Source organism: Zootoca vivipara, chromosome 14, assembly GCF_963506605.1.
Source record: "Zootoca vivipara chromosome 14, rZooViv1.1, whole genome shotgun sequence".
In the NCBI taxonomy this organism is placed as follows: domain Eukaryota; kingdom Metazoa; phylum Chordata; class Lepidosauria; order Squamata; family Lacertidae; genus Zootoca; species Zootoca vivipara.
Window position 1 is genome coordinate 17,238,793 of NC_083289.1, and position 20,017 is coordinate 17,258,809.

The following is a 20,017-nucleotide window of genomic DNA, read 5'->3' on the forward strand; positions in this document are numbered from 1 at the left end:
TCCAGGGGTAAGACTGCAGTGTTGGTGGTGGTGGACCTTATGTCCAAAATGTGTCACTTTATACCGTGTGCCAGGGCAGTCTCGGCAGAAGAGACAGCCAAACTGTTTGTTGATCACATTTTCAGACTGCATGGATTACCTTTAAGGGTTATTTCGGATCGTGGCCGCCAATTTGTTTCCAGGTTCTGGCGGCGGCTCATGAACCTCCTGCAGGTGGAGGTCAGCTTGTCGACGGCTAGACACCCGCAGACCAACGGACAAGCGGAGAGGGTCAACGCCATTCTGCAGCAGTACCTGAGATGCTACGTCAGCCAGCGGCAAACGGACTGGGTGGATCGCTTGCCACTAGCAGAATTTGCCTACAACAATGCAGTGCACGTCTCCACAGGGGTGTCGCCCTTTAAGGCCAATTACGGGCGCGACCTCAGATCTTTCCCAGAGTGGGAGAGGGAGGAGGAGGAGGAGGAGGGCCCACAGGCTGAGGATTGGGCAGAGGAACTGGAGACGGTGCACCAGCAGCTCAGAGAACACTTGGAGAGGGCCAAGGAAGCGTACAAAAAGGGGGCAGATCGCCACAGGCGACAAGGGGAGGTCATCAGGGTGGGGGACAAGGTGTGGTTGTCCTCGGAGGGCCTTCCCACCAGAGGGAGGTGCAAAAAGCTGGCACCCAAAAGGCTGGGCCCCTTCACGGTCACGCAACAGGTCAACCCGGTGGCATACAGGCTGGCACTGCCAGAGGACATGAGGGTGCATCCAGTGTTTCATAGATCGCTGCTGTCGCCGTACAGGGAAAGCAGCAGGCTCCGAGACAGCGAACAAACCCCCGAGGGAGGGGGGGAGAGGGAAGGCAGGGAGCAACTCAATGAGGCCACGGCCATCCTGGATTCAAGGTGGGGGGTGGGGGGACTGGAGTACCTCATGGCATGGGAGGATGCTCCACCGTCCCAGAATGAATGGGTCCCAGCCACTCAGATACAGGAGGAATTCTTGGTGGAAGAATTTCACGCCCTCTTTCCCCACAGACCCAAGCCCTGGCACATGGAAAGGGAGGGGGAGGAGGAGGAGGCACGGGAGAGCAGCTCACCATGGCGCTGGGAAGCGGAGTTTGAGGAACCAGAGGATGAGGTATGGGTGTCACCGAGATCCACCCAGTCAGAGGAAGGAGCAGATTGGCAGAACGTTTTTACCCCCACCAGCTCTGACGCCACGGACTTTTTGGGATTCCCGTCCGCCCAGGCGGAAGGGGGGGGCTCGCAGGACTGGGGGGAGGTATTCACACCAACGGGCTCGGAGAGCACTGAGTTCTTAGGCTTCCAGTCGTCACCGACACATGGGGGGGGCCTGGGGAGGGGTGAAGGAGAGCTTGGGAGGGGGGTGGATGTGAGGGACAGGGGATATCGCGAAGTCCCTCCCCTCCTGAGTTCAAGCCCGTCCCCGAGCAAAGGGGAAAGCAGGGAGAGTTCCGATTCCAGTGGGGAAGCAGGAAGTCGTGTCCGAGGCTCAGGCAAGGTAGAGGAGCCAGGGTCCCAGGTGGGACAGGAAGGGGCAAGCAAGGGGGGAAGACCCATCCCTCCAACTCCAGAATTACGCAGGAAGAGGAGGGGCAAGAGGATGGGTCTGCCAAAGCTTTTGTGTTGGAGAAAGACGCGCCAAAAGCCATTAGGAGGTTCTGAAACCGACTGACAACATCGCTCCGTGTAAATAGCAATGACTTGAGCACTGTAAATACGCAGCACCAATAAAAGAATAAAATGCAGAGCTGCGTAGCGTCGTTACTCTGAAGTAGTCCACTCCGGCCACTGTGACAGCATGCATGAAATTTCAGATAGAAGAGAAGAAGAAGAGTTTGGATTTGATATCCTGCTTTATCACTACCCTAAGGAGTCTTAAAGCAGCTAACAATCTCCTTTCCCTTCCTCCCCCACAACAAACACTCTGTGAGGTGAGTGGGGCTGAGAGACTTCAGAGAAGTGTGACTAGCCCAAGGTCACCCAGCAGCTGCATGTGGAGGAGCGGAGACGCGAACCCGGTTCCCCAGATTAGGAGTCTACCGCTCTTAACCACTACACCACACTGGCTATATAATCCCTAGTGTAGTAAGAAAAGACCTTTTGAGCAGGCATTTCCAAAAAAAGTTTTTTTTTAAAAAAATGAACCGCCCTAGTACACATACCCCATAATATTTGGTGAATTTTTGTGCTTTTGTCCATTTTCTGTATTTTTCCCCCCGATTTGAACTATGTTGTTGTTGTTGTTTAGTCGTTTAGTCGTGTCCGACTCTTCGTGACCCCATGGACCAGAGCACGCCAGGCACTCCTGTCTTGCACTGCCTCCCGCAGTTTGGTCAAACTCATGTTGGTAGCTTCGAGAACACTGTCCAACCATCTCGTCCTCTGTTGTCCCCTTCTCCTTGTGCCCTCCATCTTTCCCAACATCCAGGGTCTTTTCCAAGGATTCTTCTCTTCTCATGAGGTGGCCAAAGTATTGGAGCCTCAGCTTCACGATCTGTCCTTCCAGGGAGCACTCAGGGCTGATTTCCTTAAGAATGGATAGGTTTGATCTTCTTGCAGTCCATGGGACTCTCAAGAGTCTCCTCCAGCACCATAATTCAAAAGCATCAATTCTTCGGCGATCAGCCTTCTTTATGGTCCAACTCTCACTTCCATACATCACTACTGGGAAAACCATAGCTTTAACTATACGGACCTTTGTCGGCAAGGTGATGTCTCTGCTTTTTAAGATGCTGTCTAGGTTTGTCATTGCTTTTCTCCCAAGAAGCAGGCGTCTTTTAATTTCGTGACTGCTGTCACCATCTGCAGTGATCAAGGAGCCCAAGAAAGTAAAATCTCTCACTGCCTCCATTTCTTCCCCTTCTATTTGCCAGGAGGTGATGGGACCAGTGGCCATGATCTTGGTTTTTTTGATGTTGAGCTTCAGACCATATTTTGCGCTCTCCTCTTTCACCCTCATTAAAAGGTTCTTTAATTCCTCCTCGCTTTCTGCCATCAAGGTTGTGTCATCTGCATATCTGAGGTTGTTGATATTTCTTCCAGCAATCTTAATTCCGGCTTGGGATTCATCTAGTCCAGCCTTTCGCATGATGAATTCTGCATATAAGTTAAATAAGCAGGGAGACAATATACAACCTTGTCGTACTCCTTTCCCAATTTTGAACCAATCAGTTGTTCCATATCCAGTTCTAACTGTAGCTTCTTGTCCCACATAGAGATTTCTCAGGAGACAGATGAGGTGATCAGGCACTCCCATTTCTTTAAGAACTTGCCATAGTTTGCTGTGGTCGACACAGTCAAAGGCTTTTGCATAGTCAATGAAGCAAAAGTAGACGTTTTTCTGGAACTCTCTAGCTTTCTCCATAATCCAGCGCATGTTTGCTATTTGGTCTCTGGTTCCTCTGCCCTTTCGAAATCCAGCTTGCACTTCTGGGAGTTCTCGGTCCACATACTGCCTAAGCCTGCCTTGTAGAATTTTAAGCATAACCTTGCTAGCGTGTGAAATGAGCGCAATTGTGCGGTAGTTGCAGCATTCTTTGGCACTGCCCTTCTTTGGAATTGGGATGTAGACTGATCTTCTCCAATCCTCTGGCCATTGCTGAGTTTTCCAAACTTGCTGGCATATTGGGTGTAGCACCTTAACAGCATCATCTTTTAAAATTTTAAACAGTTCAGCTGGAATATCATCACTTCCACTGGCCTTGTTATTAGCAATGCTTTCTAAGGCCCATTTGACTTCACTCTCCAAGATGTCTGGCTCAAGGTCAGCAACCACACTACCTGAGGTGTACGAGATCTCCATATCTTTCTGGTATAATTCCTCTGTGTATTCTTGCCACCTCTTCTTGATGTCTTCTGCTTCTGTTAGGTCCTTACCACTTTTGTCCTTGATTATGGTAATCTTTGTACGAAATGTTCCTTTCATATCTCCAATTTTCTTGAACAGATCTCTGGTTTTCCCCATTCTATTGTTTTCCTCTATTTCTTTGCATTGCTCATTTAAGAAGACCCTCTTGTCTCTCCTTGCTGTTTTTTGGAAATCTGCATTCAGTTTCCTGTATCTTTCCCTATCTCCCTTGCATTTTGCTTGCCTCCTCTCCTCCGCTATTTGTAAGGCCTCGTTGGACAGCCATTTTGCTTTCTTGCATTTCCTTTTCCTTGGGATGGTTTTCATTGCTGCCTCCTGTATAATGTTACGAGCCTCCATCCATAGTTCTTCAGGCACTCTGTCCACCAAATCTAAATCCTTAAACCTGTTCCTCACTTCCACTGTGTATTCATAAGGGATTTGATTCAGATTGTATCTTACTGGCCCAGTGGTTTTTCCTACTTTCTTCAGTTTAAGCTGGAATTTTGCTATAAGAAGCTGATGATCTGAGTTACAGTCAGCTCCAGGTCTTGTTTTTGCTGACTGTATAGAGCTTCTCCATCTTTGGCTGCAGAGAATATAATCAATCTGATTTCGATGCTGTCCATTTGGTGATATCCATGTGTAGAGTCGTCTCTTGTGTTGTTGGAATAGAGTGTTTGTGATGACCAGCTTGTTCTCTTGACAGAACTCTATTAGCCTTTGCCCTGCTTCATTTTGAACTCCAAGGCCAAACTTGCTAGTTGTTCCTTTTATCTCTTGATTCCCTACTTTAGCATTCCAGTCCCCTGTAATGAGAAGAACATCCTTCTTTGGTGTCATTTCTAGAAGGTGTTGTAGGTCTTCATAGAATTGGTCAATTTCACTTTCTTCAGCACCGGTAGTTGGTGCATAAACTTGGATTACTGTGATGTTAAAAGGTCTGCCTTGGATTCGTATCGAGATCATTCTGTCATTTTTGAGATTGCATCCCATTACAGCTTTTGCCACTCTTTTGTTGACTATGAGGGCCACTCCATTTCTGCTACAGGATTCTTGCCCACAGTAGTAGATATGATAGTCATCCGAACTGAATTCGCCCATTCCCTTCCATTTTAGTTCACTGATGCCCAGGATGTCGATATTTATTCTTGTCATCTCATTTTTGACCACATCCAGCTTACCTCCACTCATGGTTCTTACATTCCAGGTTCCTATGCAATATTTTTCTTTACAGCATCGGACTTTCCTTTCGCTTCCAGGCATATCCGCAACTGAGCGTCCTTTCGGCTTTGGCCCAGCCGCTTCATCAGCTCTGAATCTACTTGTACTTGTCCTCCGCTCTTCCTCAGTAGCATGTTGGACGCCTTCCGACCTGAGGGGCTCATCTTCCAGCGTCATAACTTTTATATGCCTGTTGTCTTTGTCCATGGAGTTTTCTTGGCAGGGATACTGGAGTGGCTTGCCAGTTCCTTCTCCAGGTGGATCACGTTTAGTCAAAACTCTCCACTATGACCTGTCCATCTTGGGTGGCCCTGCATGGCATAGCTCATAGCTTCTCTGAGTTATTCAAGCCCCTTCGCCACGACAAGGCATTGATCCATGAAGGGGGATTTGAACTATAAAATGGTGATTTTCTTGAGTACCCCTAAACATTTTTTTTTTAAGAAAAAAAACACTGGGTAAAAGGTTCCTGCATTGCAGGGGGTTGTACTACGTAGATGATCTTGTGGTTCCTTCCAGCTCTACAGTCTTATGATTCTATGATACAGAGCACAATAAAACCCGTAAAAACAAGAACCCCATCCATAGCCCTCAAATCACAATCCATTCAGTATACAGTTGTACATTGGTTCTTGAACACCTTGGTACTCAGACGTTTTTGGCTCCCAAACTCCGAAAACCCAGAAGTAAGTGTTCTGGTTTTCGAACGTTTTTCGGAAGCCGAACATCGGACTTGGCTTCCGATTGAGCGCAGGAAGCTCCTGCAGCCAATCAGAAGCTGCGCCTTAGTGGTCAAACGGTTTTGGGAGTCGAACGGACTCCCAGAATGGATTAAGTTAGAGAACCAAGGTACAACTGTAATACAGGGAGGACACCCAAACCAGTTCTTCAATTTTCTAAGGCAAGGGTAAATTTAAAGAGTATTGGTCCTCATCCAGTATGCTATCATCATGTGAGCCCATGACAACATTGACAGGCATATTCTGGGATGGAGAAGTGTCCCAGCCATGGTCCCAATCTAGAATGAATCCTATTTTCCTTTTATTCCTTATGCTACAGTCCAAATTAACCAGCCTATAGTTAACATTCTGCAGAGATGTAGAACCACCAGATGTTTTCTTTCTTCTATTAAAAAGAAAGCCAAGGTGGAATCTTGATTATTATTAACTGCGCAAGCTGAGTTTTCATCTTATTGATTGCATAATAGATCAACTGCAAAAATAATTATACCTGTGAAAAGCTTGAGCAGGGGGGAGGAAAGGCGCCCGCAGCCAAGCAATCCTAGTTTGTAATTTTTTTTTAAAAAGAAAGAGAGTCAGGGATGTGAGCCTGCTTGGAGGAATTAAAACCAAACAGTGAAAGAAACCATCATCAAAGTGCCCTGGCCCACAGCACAAACAAGCATCAAGAGAGAAAAGTGGAATTAAAGAGAAGTACCAGGAACGTGGAAATTATCCTTAAGAGATTGCTTAGTTGTTTCTACATCCATATTGCTTACCAATCACTTGTAACCTTTACGTGGATGAAATGTGAATTATGGTGCATATATCTACGATTTCAAACCAGTTAAAGAAATCCTAGCCAAGCATAAGTGTTTTACTTCTTAATTATTCAAATGAATCTGCATGATTGGGAATGATAGCACTGTTTGTGTGTGTTTGTGTACTCACAAATAGACCTTTGTTGTTTTTAAATGATGTCTGTATAGCTGGCATCATAGGAGCAGACTTTATATACCTCATCAGACCACTGGCCCATCTAGTTAACATAAAGGTACCCCAATGGTCTGACTCTGTACAAAGGAGCTTCCTGTGCTCCTATGATTCTCAGAATTTTGTGATGCAGTTTACTTTTAAAAAGGGTTATTTTAGAGGATGAATGTATACAAAATGCTTACAATGTTCCTTTTTAACCAGGCCTTTGGTTGATTTGATTGACATCCTATGGTGGTGGGTTTTTTTGAGGTTTCTTTTATTGGGTTGTTTTAATTTTGATTATATATTTTGATTTTGTTCTGTGAACCACCCTGAGACCCCTGGGTATAGGGCAGTATAATAATAATAATAATAATAATAATAATAATAATAATAATAATAATACAGTTGTACCTTGGTTTTTGAACAGAATGCGTTCTGGAAGTCTGCTTGACTTCCGAAATGTTTGGAAACCAAGGCATGGCTTCCGATTGGCTGCAGGAGTGTCCTGCAGCCAATCGGAAGCCGCGCCGAATGTTCGGGTTCCGAGGCAAAGTTCGAGTTCTGAGTTGTTTGTGAACTAAGCTGTTCGAAAACCAAGGTACGGCTGTAATAATAATAGTAATAATAGATGCAATTTTTATGCATTAAAAAAATCCACAACAAATAAAAATCTACATGGAATAGACCTGTGACTGAACACATACGTAATTAACACAGATCAGAAGAATCCATCAGTCCCTAACATGAGAGCAGAGCTAGCTTGCTGCCCTCAACTGCGATTGAGGACAATGTCCCATCACCAGCATTGGAGGTAAACTTCTACTGCCACTCAAGTTGGTTTCTGTACATGGGAGGAGGTGGAGGGGGGCCAAATTGTCCTTTGCCTCAGACTGCAACATCCATTGAGCTAGCCCTGTTTCTAAGAGGTTAGGTAGCTGAGGAACAAATCTGACAATTTCGGTTTCTCTCAAACTTCTCATTTCCCACACCCTTAAGTCATAGCTGCTTTTAGATTTCCCCATTCTAGTGAATGGGGAACCACAGAGCTTTTTTAAAAAACACAGCGTGACTCAGAAGCTGAACTGCAGGTCGAAGCAGAGAGCACACAGAGCGACTCAGAAACAGATGAGAATCTAAAACAACACAGCTATAAGGCAAATCTTGAGGTCTGTGCACACATCAATATATGCCACCCTTCCTAAATAAATAAAAGGAAGGGGGAAAAAAGGAAGGGGGAAAAAAAGGAAATGATTTGGTGAAGTCAGTACTGTTTCACCCAAAATATATGTTTTTATGTTCTCTCTTCAACAGAGGGTCTGGATCTCATCCTCGTGCCAGGACTTGGTTTTGACCAAACCGGCAACAGACTGGGAAGAGGAAAGGGGTACTATGACACATACCTGGACAGGTGCAGACAGCATCCCAAAGGAAAACCTTACACAATCGCCTTGGCTTTTAAAGAACAAGTATGTGACGTTGTCCCTGCGTCTGAAAATGATGTGAAAGTTGATGAAATTCTGTTTGAAGACAATGGACAGTGACCTTGATCAACAACTGACCAGGAACCAGTTTTTATGAATTCCTAAAAGGCTGTAGAGCTGGCCTACAACTGCACATTCACCGCTGGCTGCATTAACATGTCTGAACGGCTTGCTCCAGATTACAGACCAGGTGAAAAGCTCATCTTGTCCAGCATTCTGGTCTTACAGTGGCCAGCCAGATGCCTATAAGGAGCCAGTGAGCAGGACCCAAGTGGAAGAGCTGATGATGATGATGATGATAATTTATTTCTACCCCGCACATCTGGCTGGGTTTCCCCAGCCACTTTTCAACAGAATAAAAACAGAATAAAACTTTGAACATTACGTAAAAACTTCCCCAAACAAGGCTGCCTTCAGATGTTTCCTAAAAGTTGGATCACATTTTTAAACATAACAGAACATGATACATTTGTGTTTTATAGGATGTACACCTGTCTCATAATCTGACAATTCAATGTGATTAAAAGATTATTTGTTTCACCTGAAAGGCTTTGTGTTGAATTAAGATTTGTCTCCCACTCGCCTATAGACATTTTGGGGGCCGTCCACATTCTTCTTGTAAACCTTTCATTCCAATTTTAACTCAGAAAGAAGTATTCCACAAATCTATTAGAAGCTTGGAGGAACACAACATGTCAGTGGGACTGCTTTAGTCATTTGTAAGGGAGATGCGGGTGGCGCTGTGGGTTAAACCACTAAGCCTTGGGCTTGCCGATCAGAAGGTCGGCAGTTCGAATCCCCGTGACGGGCTGAGCTCCCGTTTTTCGGTCTCAGCTCCTGCCAACCTAGCAGTTCGAAAGCACGCAGTGCAAGTAGATAAATAGGTACCGCTCCGTTGGGAAGGTAAACGGCATTTCCGTGCGCTGCTCTGGTTTGCCAGAAGCGGCTTAGTCATGCTGGCCATATGACCCGGAAGCTGTATGCCAGGTAAAGTGAGATGAGCACCTCAACCCCAGAGTCGTCTGCGACTGGACCTAATGGTCACAGGTCCCTTTACATTTAAGGGAGATAAATTTTTGTTTTTGTTCTTTTTCTCACCGTGCTCTTGTGAAACATTTCCTGTTTACATTCTTACCGTTTCAGAAGTCTGCTGAACAACAATTTAAAAAATGATAGTAGAAAATGTTATGAAGTAACTCAGGATTTATTTGTTTGTTTGTTTGTTTGTTTGTTTGTTTATAGGATTCATAATCCACCTTCAGGGAACATGCCCCATAAAGTGATTAGCACATAGATGCTATGATAATGAATGGCAGGGTGCTGTTCTGACTGAGTCAGGATGAAGTGGGTTGTGACTGACTGAAGCACATCCAAGAATTCTATAGTCCAGGACATTTGGGTTTTAGGACATTCTCCTTCCTATTTCAACGGAGGTGTCAGGGCTGGGTTGTGTGCAATGATCCTGAAAACGCCAGGAGCTAAGAACTGCAATTTGAGACTGACGCCCTCAGGAAGAAAGCGCAATCAGGATTAGAGGACTATAGCTAGAAGGCAGGATCAGAGAACAAACATGGAGTTGGGACAGAAGAGCAAGAGGCAATTTAAGGCTCAGGTTTTTTCTACAGCTTTTTTTTCAAGTGGCCAACTTGGTGTGGGATATAATCCATTAGAGCAGTCAAATACAACATTCCTTGTTTCCCTAGAGTGGACACAGACAGGGGGATGTTACTCCACCCAGTTGAACTTCCTGTTACACCTGGTCTGGGGGCATCTTACTCCTGCATGTGACCAGATAGGTGGGCGTGACCCCGGCAGACCCTACAAAGGGGCCAGTCATGCAACCATCTTCTGTAACTACAAGCTAAAGCAGGCTTCCTCAACCTCGGCCCTCCAGATGTTTTTGGCCTACAACTCCCATGACCCCTAGCTAGCAGGACCAGTGGTCAGGGATGATGGGAATTGTAGTCTCAAAACATCTGGAGGGCTGAGGTTGAGGAAGCCTGAGCTAAAGCCTGCCTTCAGGGATCATACTGTGAACTGAATGTAAGTAAACTTCTTGTTACTCTTTAAGGAAAGACTGTTGTGTCTTTACTTCTTATTAAAGAGGGAACAAAAGGGGACTTACAAGGAATAAACTCCAATTTGGGCATGCCAGATTGGGCTGCTTAACTAAAGAGATTCAAATGAATCTGCAAACTAGCTTCCTGCTGTGTAAAGAGGAATGAGCTCTGCTATGTGACTCACTAGCGTGAGTGAGGAAGGATAATATTTAATCAATATATCCTCTCCTACTACCCACAATATTCCCACACCTAGGTGGGTGGGTTTTTACCAGGTCTGGAAAGGTTCTGACACCTTCTGTTTAGTGATTCACTACATGGGGCAGCTGCATGCAGTGTCCGACACTAGGTTGCTTAATCTCATGGGGCGGTGGTCCTCAGTTCCTGACTGTAGGATGGGGGTTAGTCCAACCCTCCAGCACCTTTGTTATCGGTGGCATCCCTAGTGTAAGGGGGAGAAAGTACAGAGTACCTCCCCCTTGCATCAGAAGTAGCTCCTCCCCAAGCAGTGATGGAAGCGAGGGCTCTGAGGAGACTAGTCAGGAAGTGGAGAGAGAGGGCCAGGGCTCCAGCAGCATGGGAGAGCCCCGGCTACACAGGAGGGAGGAAAGAGAGGGGGAGAAGGGGGAAAAGGAAAGCATGGAGCGTAGACCCTTTCCTCCGGTTCCGGAATTATGCAGGAGAAAGAAAGGGAGGAGATTCACTGTCCCGAGACTCCTATGTTGGAGAAGATCACGTGGGGGGGGGGGCAGTGCCGGATTCTGCATCGGAATGAGCAGACATGTTTTACACACCTGTCTCAGTCGTTACTCTGGAGTAGTCACAAGACCCTCTGACACCTAGGTAAGCAAAAAAGAAGCTGAGGGACAAGATGGGGGTGGCTGGGCAGTATTGCATAACACTTTGTCAGCTTTGAAAATAAAATGGGACAATCCCCATAGAGGCTGTCTTGAGCTCTATGGGGACATATGAGTATGAATAGGCTCCTGGCATCATGGAAAGCTGCGTTATGCTGAGTGTCAGGCATGGAGAGTTCTCCCCTCCCTTCGCTAACTTCACAGATAAGAATTAATGAGCAGTTGATAGATTTATAGTCCTTTTATTACAGCGTCATGTTGCAAGCATAAATACACAGCTCTCTGCAAGTTGGCTCCTCTAAACCAGGCATGGCCAAGCTTGGCCCTCCAGCTGTTTTGGGACTAAAACTCCCATTATCCCAAGCTAACAGGACCAGTGGTCAGGGATGATGGGAATTGTAGTCCCAAAACAGCTGGAGGGCCAAGTTTGGCCATGCCTGCTCTAAAACCTCCTTCTGACTTCCGCAGCATTTTGGGCGCCAACGGGAAGCTCCTCCCTCTCTATGACTCCTTTGCTCTCTGATACGTTCGGACCTCCGAGTCGGTGGTGGTGGGGGGTCCCCCACACTCTCAAGTGACGTCTCGACTAGCTGCCCTCTCCCTTCTGGTTCCCTTGTCATTATATCATAGCTGGGTAACTCCTCCCTAAACTGTTCAGCTTCTCTCTCTCTCTCTCTCTCTCTCTCTCTCTCTCTCTCTGAACACACTGTGGACAAGGGGGAACGACTCTTCCCATTTCAGCTCTCCATCGGGGAGAAGCTGATCTGCCATAAAATGCATTCCCCAGTCCTCGTCTTCAGACCATTCAATGACACCGAGTCAGACTGCTGGCCCATCCAGCTCAGTATTGTGTGCACTGACTGGCAGCAGATGTCCAGGGTTTCAGAGAGGGCTCACGCCCAACTCTTCCTGGGGATTGAACTTGGGACGTCCTGTGCTCAAAAGGGATGCTCTACCACTGAGCTGTGGCCCTCCAATTTGGATAGTCCAGGGTGACGGATGCATATAAATGTTCCTTGACAGATGGAGCTGTGTGGACACATGGGTCTCCCTTTGCTGGAAACTCATGTAAATGTTAAAATCCAGGTGGGAGTTAGGCCATCTGTAGTTCTCCAGCAGGTGCACCAGAAACATCCTAGGAACAAGAAATCCTCAGGGCTTACCCTCTGTACTTATTGCCATGGAATTCTACTCAATATTGATCCAGACTAGATTCCAATGTATAGCTAGCAGAGTAACAACTTAAACACATTGCAGGATTCCCAAAAAAATAGACCAGAGGCAATTAATACTTCATCCAGCAGACCTTTACTGCTACTGAAGGCAAATGAGCATAATGGTTACAAATTCAAAACATTTAGGATTGGCACAGTCCATAAAAAATCCAGTTGCAGCAGACTTAACTTAAACTTACAATTACTTATAATAAGTCTAAACCGTAACACTATAAACAGAACACCACACCAGAAGCAAAAAAAAGATAGAAAATGAAAGTGAAACCCAGGCTCCTTCTGGCCTTACTTTTATAGTCAGCATGACCTTGACAGAAGAGATAACAGAACCAGTGTAAACCAGCTGTACTCAGCTTCTCTGAAGGAATAACCCAAACATCATGAACCTCATAGCTGCCAAGTCTCCCGTTTTTCGCGGGAAACCCCTGCATTTTAATCCATTTCCCCCTGTTATCCCGAATAGAAAAAAAATCCCGGAAATCCCCCGGATTTCCTACCTGCCCGGGAGGCTCCATTTCGGGTGCTGCTCTGCCCATATCTGGGCACTGGAAATCGGGCAGAGCGGCACCGGAAGTTGCTTCTACGCATGTCTGGACATGCGTAGAAGCGACTTCCAGTGCCACTCTGCCCATGTCTGGGCACCGGAAATCGGGCAGCGGCGGCACCGGAAGTTGCATAGAAGCGACTTCCGGTGCCGCACTGCTGCTGCTCCCGCATTTTTCAGCGGGAGACTTGGCAGCTATGGAACCTTCTGCTTGTTTCTTTCACACAGAGAAGCTTCCAGAAGCTTCCAGAACCCTCTTGAATTAAGTAGAATAGGGCAGATTTCTACACATCAGATCAATACTTTCTGCACTAAGAAATGCAAACTGACACTTATAATGGGAATATTTATAACCCAACTGGCATAATCTGATGCACTCAAGTCAAAAGATTTCAGCTTATAGCTGTTTGGTCTCATTGGTCTTAACTCTAGGCATAAGGTGATCATGAAAATCACTAACAGTGGAATCCTATGCATATCTGCATAGAAGGACGCCCCACTTACTTCAATCGGACTTGCTCCCAGGTAAGCACGTAGGACTGCCTCCTTAAAATGACTGGTTTTTAATGTATTCATCTGCCAAGCAAATTCCGTATTCCCAACACAAAGCCATCAAAGCACACGGTAAAAGCAGAATCCAGCTCCCGCTCCAAGAAGAATGAAAACAATTCAGCAACCAATAAAACCATCCAATCAAACTCAAAGAGCAACAAAACAATTTCATCAGTTATAAAATTGATCTTCCATAAATGACTGAGTTGCACTTCAGGGAAGGCCTTCCTAAACTAAAAATGTCTTTGGTAGGCCCCTAGACACCACCATGGTAAGCACCTGGCTGGCTGGTAATTGAACTGGGGCAGCAACACGAAAAGCCTGGCTTCTAATGTAGCCTATGCACACCTCTGGGGCATATCAATGGCACATTCATCTTCTTCCTTGGTGATCACTTGTAGCCGAGTAAGATTGTCTTCCAAAGCAGGGTTTTAGCAGTGAGTCCGTAAGTGTCTGTGGAGGCCAATTCTGGATCCACACGTCCTTCCACAGTGGGGACATAGGTTTCTGGGCGGAAGTTGATCACAGTGAGGGTTTGCCAAACATGCCTTCCTCTTGGCACATTTCTCCCTTTCGTCCTGAGTTTGAGTGTCTTCAAAGTCCATGACACCTTTGGTAAAGGCTTTTCTCCAACTGGAGCACTCGCAGGCCAGTGTTTCCCAGTTGTCGGTGTTTATACTATGTTTCACTTGCTGGATCATCACCTTGTCGTGGTGAGTGGGCTTGCACGTTCCTATGACCCTTGTGAGTGAAGCCATCGGGAGCCTTGATCTCACAGACTTGAGAAACAAGGGTCACACTCACACCATGCATTTAAAGGACCATGTTGCCACTTTAACATGGGACCCAGGTGGCGCTGTGGTTAAACCACTGAGCCTAGGGCTTGCTGATCAGAAGGTCGGCGGTTCGAATCCCTGTGACGGGGTGAGCTCCCGTTGCTTGGTCCCAGCTCCTGCCAACCTAGCAGTTCGAAAGCATCTCAAAATGCAAGTAGATAAATAGGAACCGCTACAGCGGGAAGGTAAACGGCGTTTCCATGTGCTGCTCTGGTTTGCCACAAGCGGCTTTGTCATGCTGGCCACATGACCTGGAAGCTATACGCCGGCTCCCTCGGCCAATAATGCGAGATGAGCGCGCAACCCCAGAGTCGGTCACGACTGGACCTAATGGTCAGGGGTCCCTTTACCTTTACCTTACCACTTTAAACAGTCATGGTTTCCCTGAAAAAATCCTGAGTTTGTTAAGGGAACTGAGAGTTGTTAGGAGACCAGCTACTCCCCTCACAGAGCTACAATTCCCAGAGTTCCAAGGGAAGAGGGACAACTCTCAGCCACCCTTAACAAACAATGATTCCCAGGATACTTTGGTGGGGTGGGAGGAAGCCATGACTGCTTAAACCAGGCATCCCCAAACTGCGGCCCTCCAGATGTTTTGGCCTACAACTCCCATGATCCCTAGCTAAGAGGACCAGCGGTCAGGGATGATGGGAATTGTAGTCCAAAACATCTGGAGGGCCGAAGTTTGGGGAAGCCTGGCTTAAACTGTCTTAACTGATTTTATCTTCTACATCTCTTTGTACACTGCTTAGAAACTACAGAGTTAAATTGGTCTAGAAATCATTGAAATAAAGTGGAACAAGTCTGCTTTAAATTTACAGTGTGGATAGAGGCCTTACTCACAGTAAGGTAAAGGTAAAGGGACCCCTGACCATTAGTTCCAGTTGTGACAGACTCTGGGGTTGCGGCGCTCATCTCGCATTATTGGCTGAGGGAGCCGCCGTACAGCTTTCAGGTCATGGCGAACCAGAGCAGCACGCGGAAACGCCGTTTACCTTCCCGCCGGAGCGGTACCTATTTATCTACTTGCACTTTGACATGTTTTCGAACTGCTAGGTTGGCAGGAGCAGGGACCAAGCAACGGGAGCTCACCCCGTCGCGAGGATTTGAACCGTCGGCCTTTTGATCGGCAAGCTCTAGTTTAACCCACAGTGCCACCCGCGTCCCTTACTCAAAGTAGGCCTGTTGAAATAGATGGGCATGACTACCTTAGGCCCACCCATTCCTGTGGGCCTTCTCATGAGTAGAAGACAACCCAAAACACGCATGCCCAGGTTGACAGCTCATTCCTGCAATGTTACCTAAGAGGAAGGAAAATCCAGGTTACTGTAGTTCATGAATCATAGAACCTGAGGGAACGAGCATTGGAAATGCTGACATCTTTAGGATCAAAATCTAGCTTGTGCTTCTCTCCTCCAAAGGGGAGCAGATGAACCCACCCCCAACATGACTGTGCTGCTGCCTGTTGTTGTTCATCTCAAAAGGAAGGTGTTGACTCTGTGAAGTGCAAGCTGATAATTATTTTGACAGACGCATTGCAAAGGACCGGCCTGAGTGCAACCTTCAGTATTGCGATAGCCTCTGGTAATCGCTCTGATTAACAGGGAGCTAATTAGAATGCATTACACATTCCAAACATAGATTTCACCGTTCCCTCCCCCTCCTTTCGTGATTTGCATTTGCCAGAAAGGGAAGGTTCAGTTTTATTTATTGCAGCCGGTTTGGGGTTCCCTAAGGACATATGTAGCAATTAACAATACTTGTGCTCCTCTTAAGAACAAGCAGTGGCTTTCCTTAAACCAGCTAAGTTAATTCATTAACTGGAGACATTAATTCATTAAGTAAAAAGCATAGCTCGGAAATTTGCACACCAAGGCTCCTTACATATGGCCCCCGCCCCCCAGCCGGGGTGGGGTGGGGGGAGGAAGGAAAGATGTGCACCAGCTTCCAAATTCTGATAGCATCTTCCTTTCAAAAACAAGAGAAATCCCCAGTGATTTCATATCCATTTGCTCCTAGGGATAAAACAGCCCTGTGCAGACATTCAAAAGGATACAGTGTAGTATTATTATTAGTAGTAGTAGTACAGTCGTACCTCGGGTTACAACCACCTCGGTTTGCGAACAGTTCGGGTTACGAACTGCGCAAACCCGGAAGTGTTTTCGCCCCGCGCGCGCGCGATCGCGCGATTTGCGCATGCGCAAAGCGCGAAAATCGCGAAAATCGCGCTTTGCGCATGCGCAAAATGGCGGCGCCCATCGCGCTCGGTTTGCGAACTATTCGGGTTACGAACTGCGATCCGGAACGGATCGCGTTCGTAACCCGAGGTATTACTGTAGTAGTAGAAGAAGAAGACGACATCTGATGGGAGGGCATTCCACAGGGCAGGCACCACTACTGAGAAGGCCTTCTGCCTGGTTCCCTGTAACCTCCCTTCTCACAGTGATAGAACCGCCAGAAGGCCCTCAGAGTTGGACCTCAGTGTCCGGGCTGAACGATGGGGGTGGAGACGCTCCTTCAGGTATACTGGGCCGAGGCCCTTTAGGGCTTTAAAGGTCAGCACCAACACTTTGAATTGTGCTTGGAAATGTACTGGGAAACAATGTAGGTCTTTCAGGACTGGTGTTATGTGGTCCTGGCGGCTGCTCCCAGTCACCAGTCTAGCTGCTGCATTGTGGATTAGTTGTAGTTCCTGAGTCACCTTCAAAGGTAGCCCCACATAAAGCGCATTGCAGTAGAACCAGCAGGAGATAACCAGGGCATGTACTACTTTGGCGAGACAATGTGCAGACAGGGAGGGTCTCAGCCGGCATAGGGTGTGTGTGTGCAGAACAGCCCTGTTGCCAACATCCTCATATGCGCAGTCTTCTCCAGATTTTTTGCCTGGTGGGCAGGAAGGTCTGTACAAGTGTCAAAGCAATGATTCTTCAACATCAACTTCTTTGAACTGGTCATATTGTTCGGATGACTAATTTACATCTTCCAAAGCAACTACTCTGTTCCCAACGTAAGAATGGAAAGTGAAATACCAGTGGACAACAAAAGAGGTTTAAAGACACTCTGAAGGCAAATCTTAAAAAATGTAGTGCAAGTACTGATAACTGGAAAACACTGGCCTGCGAGCGTTCCAACTGGAGAACAGCCTTTACCAAAGGTGACATGGACTTTGAAGAAGCACAAACTCAGGGTGAAAAGGAGGGATGAGCTAAGAGGACGGCACATTTGGCATACCCTCATCGTGATCAGCTCCCACCCAGAAACCTATGTCCTCATCCAGGAAGGACCTGTGGATCCAGAATTGACCTCTACAGTCACTTACGGACTCACGGTTAAGACCGTGTTCATGGAAGACAGTCTTATTCGGCTACGAGTGATCACCAAAGGAAGAAGGACAGAGAGATTTTAACCACATTCAGCTGAAGAAGAAGAAGAAGAGTTTGGATTTGATACCCCGCTTTATCACTACCCAAAGGAGTCTCAAAGCGGCTAACATTCTCCTTTCCCTTCCTCCCCCACAACAAACACCCTGTGAGGTAGGTGGGGCTGAGAGACTTCAGAGAAGTGTGACTAGCCCAAGGTCACCCAGCAGCTGCATGTGGAGGAGCGGAGACGCGAACCCGGTTCCCCAGATTAGGAGTCTACTGCTCTTAACCACTACACCACACTGGCTCTCCTGAACACAGTTAGAATCCTCACTTTGACCTGGAACCCTGTTTGTGCAGGATTTTCTATTGCAGGAGTCTAAATATACCCAGCTGAATGCAGGTCAAGTGTTCCCCTTGATCTGGAACCCTAATTACACAGCGTTCCATTTGCAAGGTGAGTTCTAGCCATGTTTGGCTGAGCATGCTTAGAACCCTCCCTTGGACCTGCACTCTTGATCGTGGGGAGCATTTCAGCTGAGTCCAGCTGAATATTGTTAGAACCCTCCCTTTCATCTGGAGCTCCGATTGCACAAGGTTCCCAGTTGTAGCGAGGTTTCTAACCCTGTTCAGCTAGAACCTCCAGGTAGCCCTTCATGAGCCAATATGCTGAAGGTTGGAGAGAGGGTGACAAGGCCGGTATCCTGTGTCCCTGCACAGTTTGAACCCCATACGTCCTTTTGAATGGCTGATCAGGGCTAACACATCTCTGTCGTTCTGCATCCTTAAGAAGCAATCTCCTTAACAAAGGACAGTTGCCCAGCACTGTGACATTGTAAGAATATTACATATTATCTGGAAATTGGAATGTTTCGCACAAAGGGTTTTGGGCATTCGGAGGAAATGGGTTGTGGTTTTATATTTCCCTTGCAGCTCTTGCCTCTGAAGCTTCTGAAATCCCAAAGCCCATCAGCCTCAAACTTCTCCAGTGTTGCACTCTGTACATTGCAGAGAACAGTGCAAGGAAGGTACTCTTCAAGCATCAAATTAATCCCCTCTCTGCAAGTGGGCACAATTCCCCCTTGAAATCAACAGACTGAGTTTTCTTCCCAGGAACCTTTGGAGGCTAAGAGAGAGGAGAATTCAATTTTGATCTTCAAAAAGCTGTTTGTATACTTGGTGACTTCTTAGAGATGTCTTAGGAAAAAGGTCGCTGAGGGAAAATGCAGGATAAAAAGACACTGAGTGGAGCTAATTGCAACTGGGGCTTCTATAGCAGTTTTTTTAAAAATACAATACAATACAATACAGGAAATAATAATAATAATAATAATAATAATAATAATAATAATAATAATAATATACCCTGCCCATCTGGCTGGGTTTCCCCAGCCACTCTGGGCAGCTCCCAAAAGAACACTAAAAACAGAATAAAACTTCGAACATTGAAAACTTCCCTAAACAGGGCTGCCTTCAGATGTCTTCTAGTCAGGTAGTTGTTTATTTCCTTGACACCTGACTTAAGTTTGAACCAGTACCTTTCTGCAACCTATCCTCAGTGCTTTACAGTCCTGGTGATGCCACCCTTCAATTCAAATCAAAGCGGCTGAAGAAGTTAGTTTTTCTTTAAAAACTAACATTTCTGTTTTGTTAGTCACTGTCAAAAATACATGGCTTTTAGGGATTGACTGCCTCCTTCCAGTCTGCAGTGCTATTTGCTGCTTTCAAAACCCTCTCCCTCCCCCCCACAATACACACACACACACACACACACACACACACACACACACACACACTGTACAGAACTCTTCTGAGTGAGAGGCAGAGATCCAAAGCACTAATGTACCACTTTAACAGCCATGGGTCGCCTCAGCCATTATGGACAGCTTCCAATATATAGAAAAACATAATAAAACCTTCAACATTTAAGAAACTTCCCTATACAGGGCCGCCTTCAGATATCTTCTAAAGGTTGTATAGTTGGTTATCTGCTCGACTCAAGGGTTGCATAACTCCATACCCTCCGACGTTTCTCCGATGAAAATAGGGATGTCCTATTCCATATCCTCCAACATTTCTCTGATGGAAATAGGGGCATCCTAAGGAAAAGCGGGACATTCCAGGATGGCTTCTGTAAATCTGGGACTGTCCCTGGAAAATTGGGACGCAATTGGAAGGTCTGCAATGGTTTAACTCAGCTTTGTATGTTCCTAAAGCAACAGGAATCTTCTGATGCTACTGGCTCACTTGGTGGGAACATGAGGGTGAATGATACTGAGTCAGACCACTGGTCCACCTAGCACAGTACTGTTTG

General features: G+C 46.5%; 1 protein-coding gene across 4 annotated transcripts in view; it reads left to right on the forward strand.

The window, feature by feature from the left end:
* Positions 1 to 11,426, forward strand: part of MTHFS (methenyltetrahydrofolate synthetase) — a 45,321-nt gene extending 33,895 nt beyond the window's left edge. For 3 of the 4 annotated variants that reach the window (XM_060282984.1, XM_035131517.2, XM_060282985.1), the window contains exon 3: positions 8,091 to 8,800. In XM_060282984.1, the coding sequence (XP_060138967.1) occupies positions 8,091 to 8,320 (230 nt within the window). In that variant the 3' untranslated portion in view covers positions 8,321 to 8,800. Of the gene's footprint in view, positions 1 to 8,090; positions 8,801 to 9,963 lie in introns of those variants that run through there. The other variant, XM_060282983.1, reaches the window with a different exon arrangement.
* Positions 11,427 to 20,017: the final 8,591 nt, after the last annotated feature.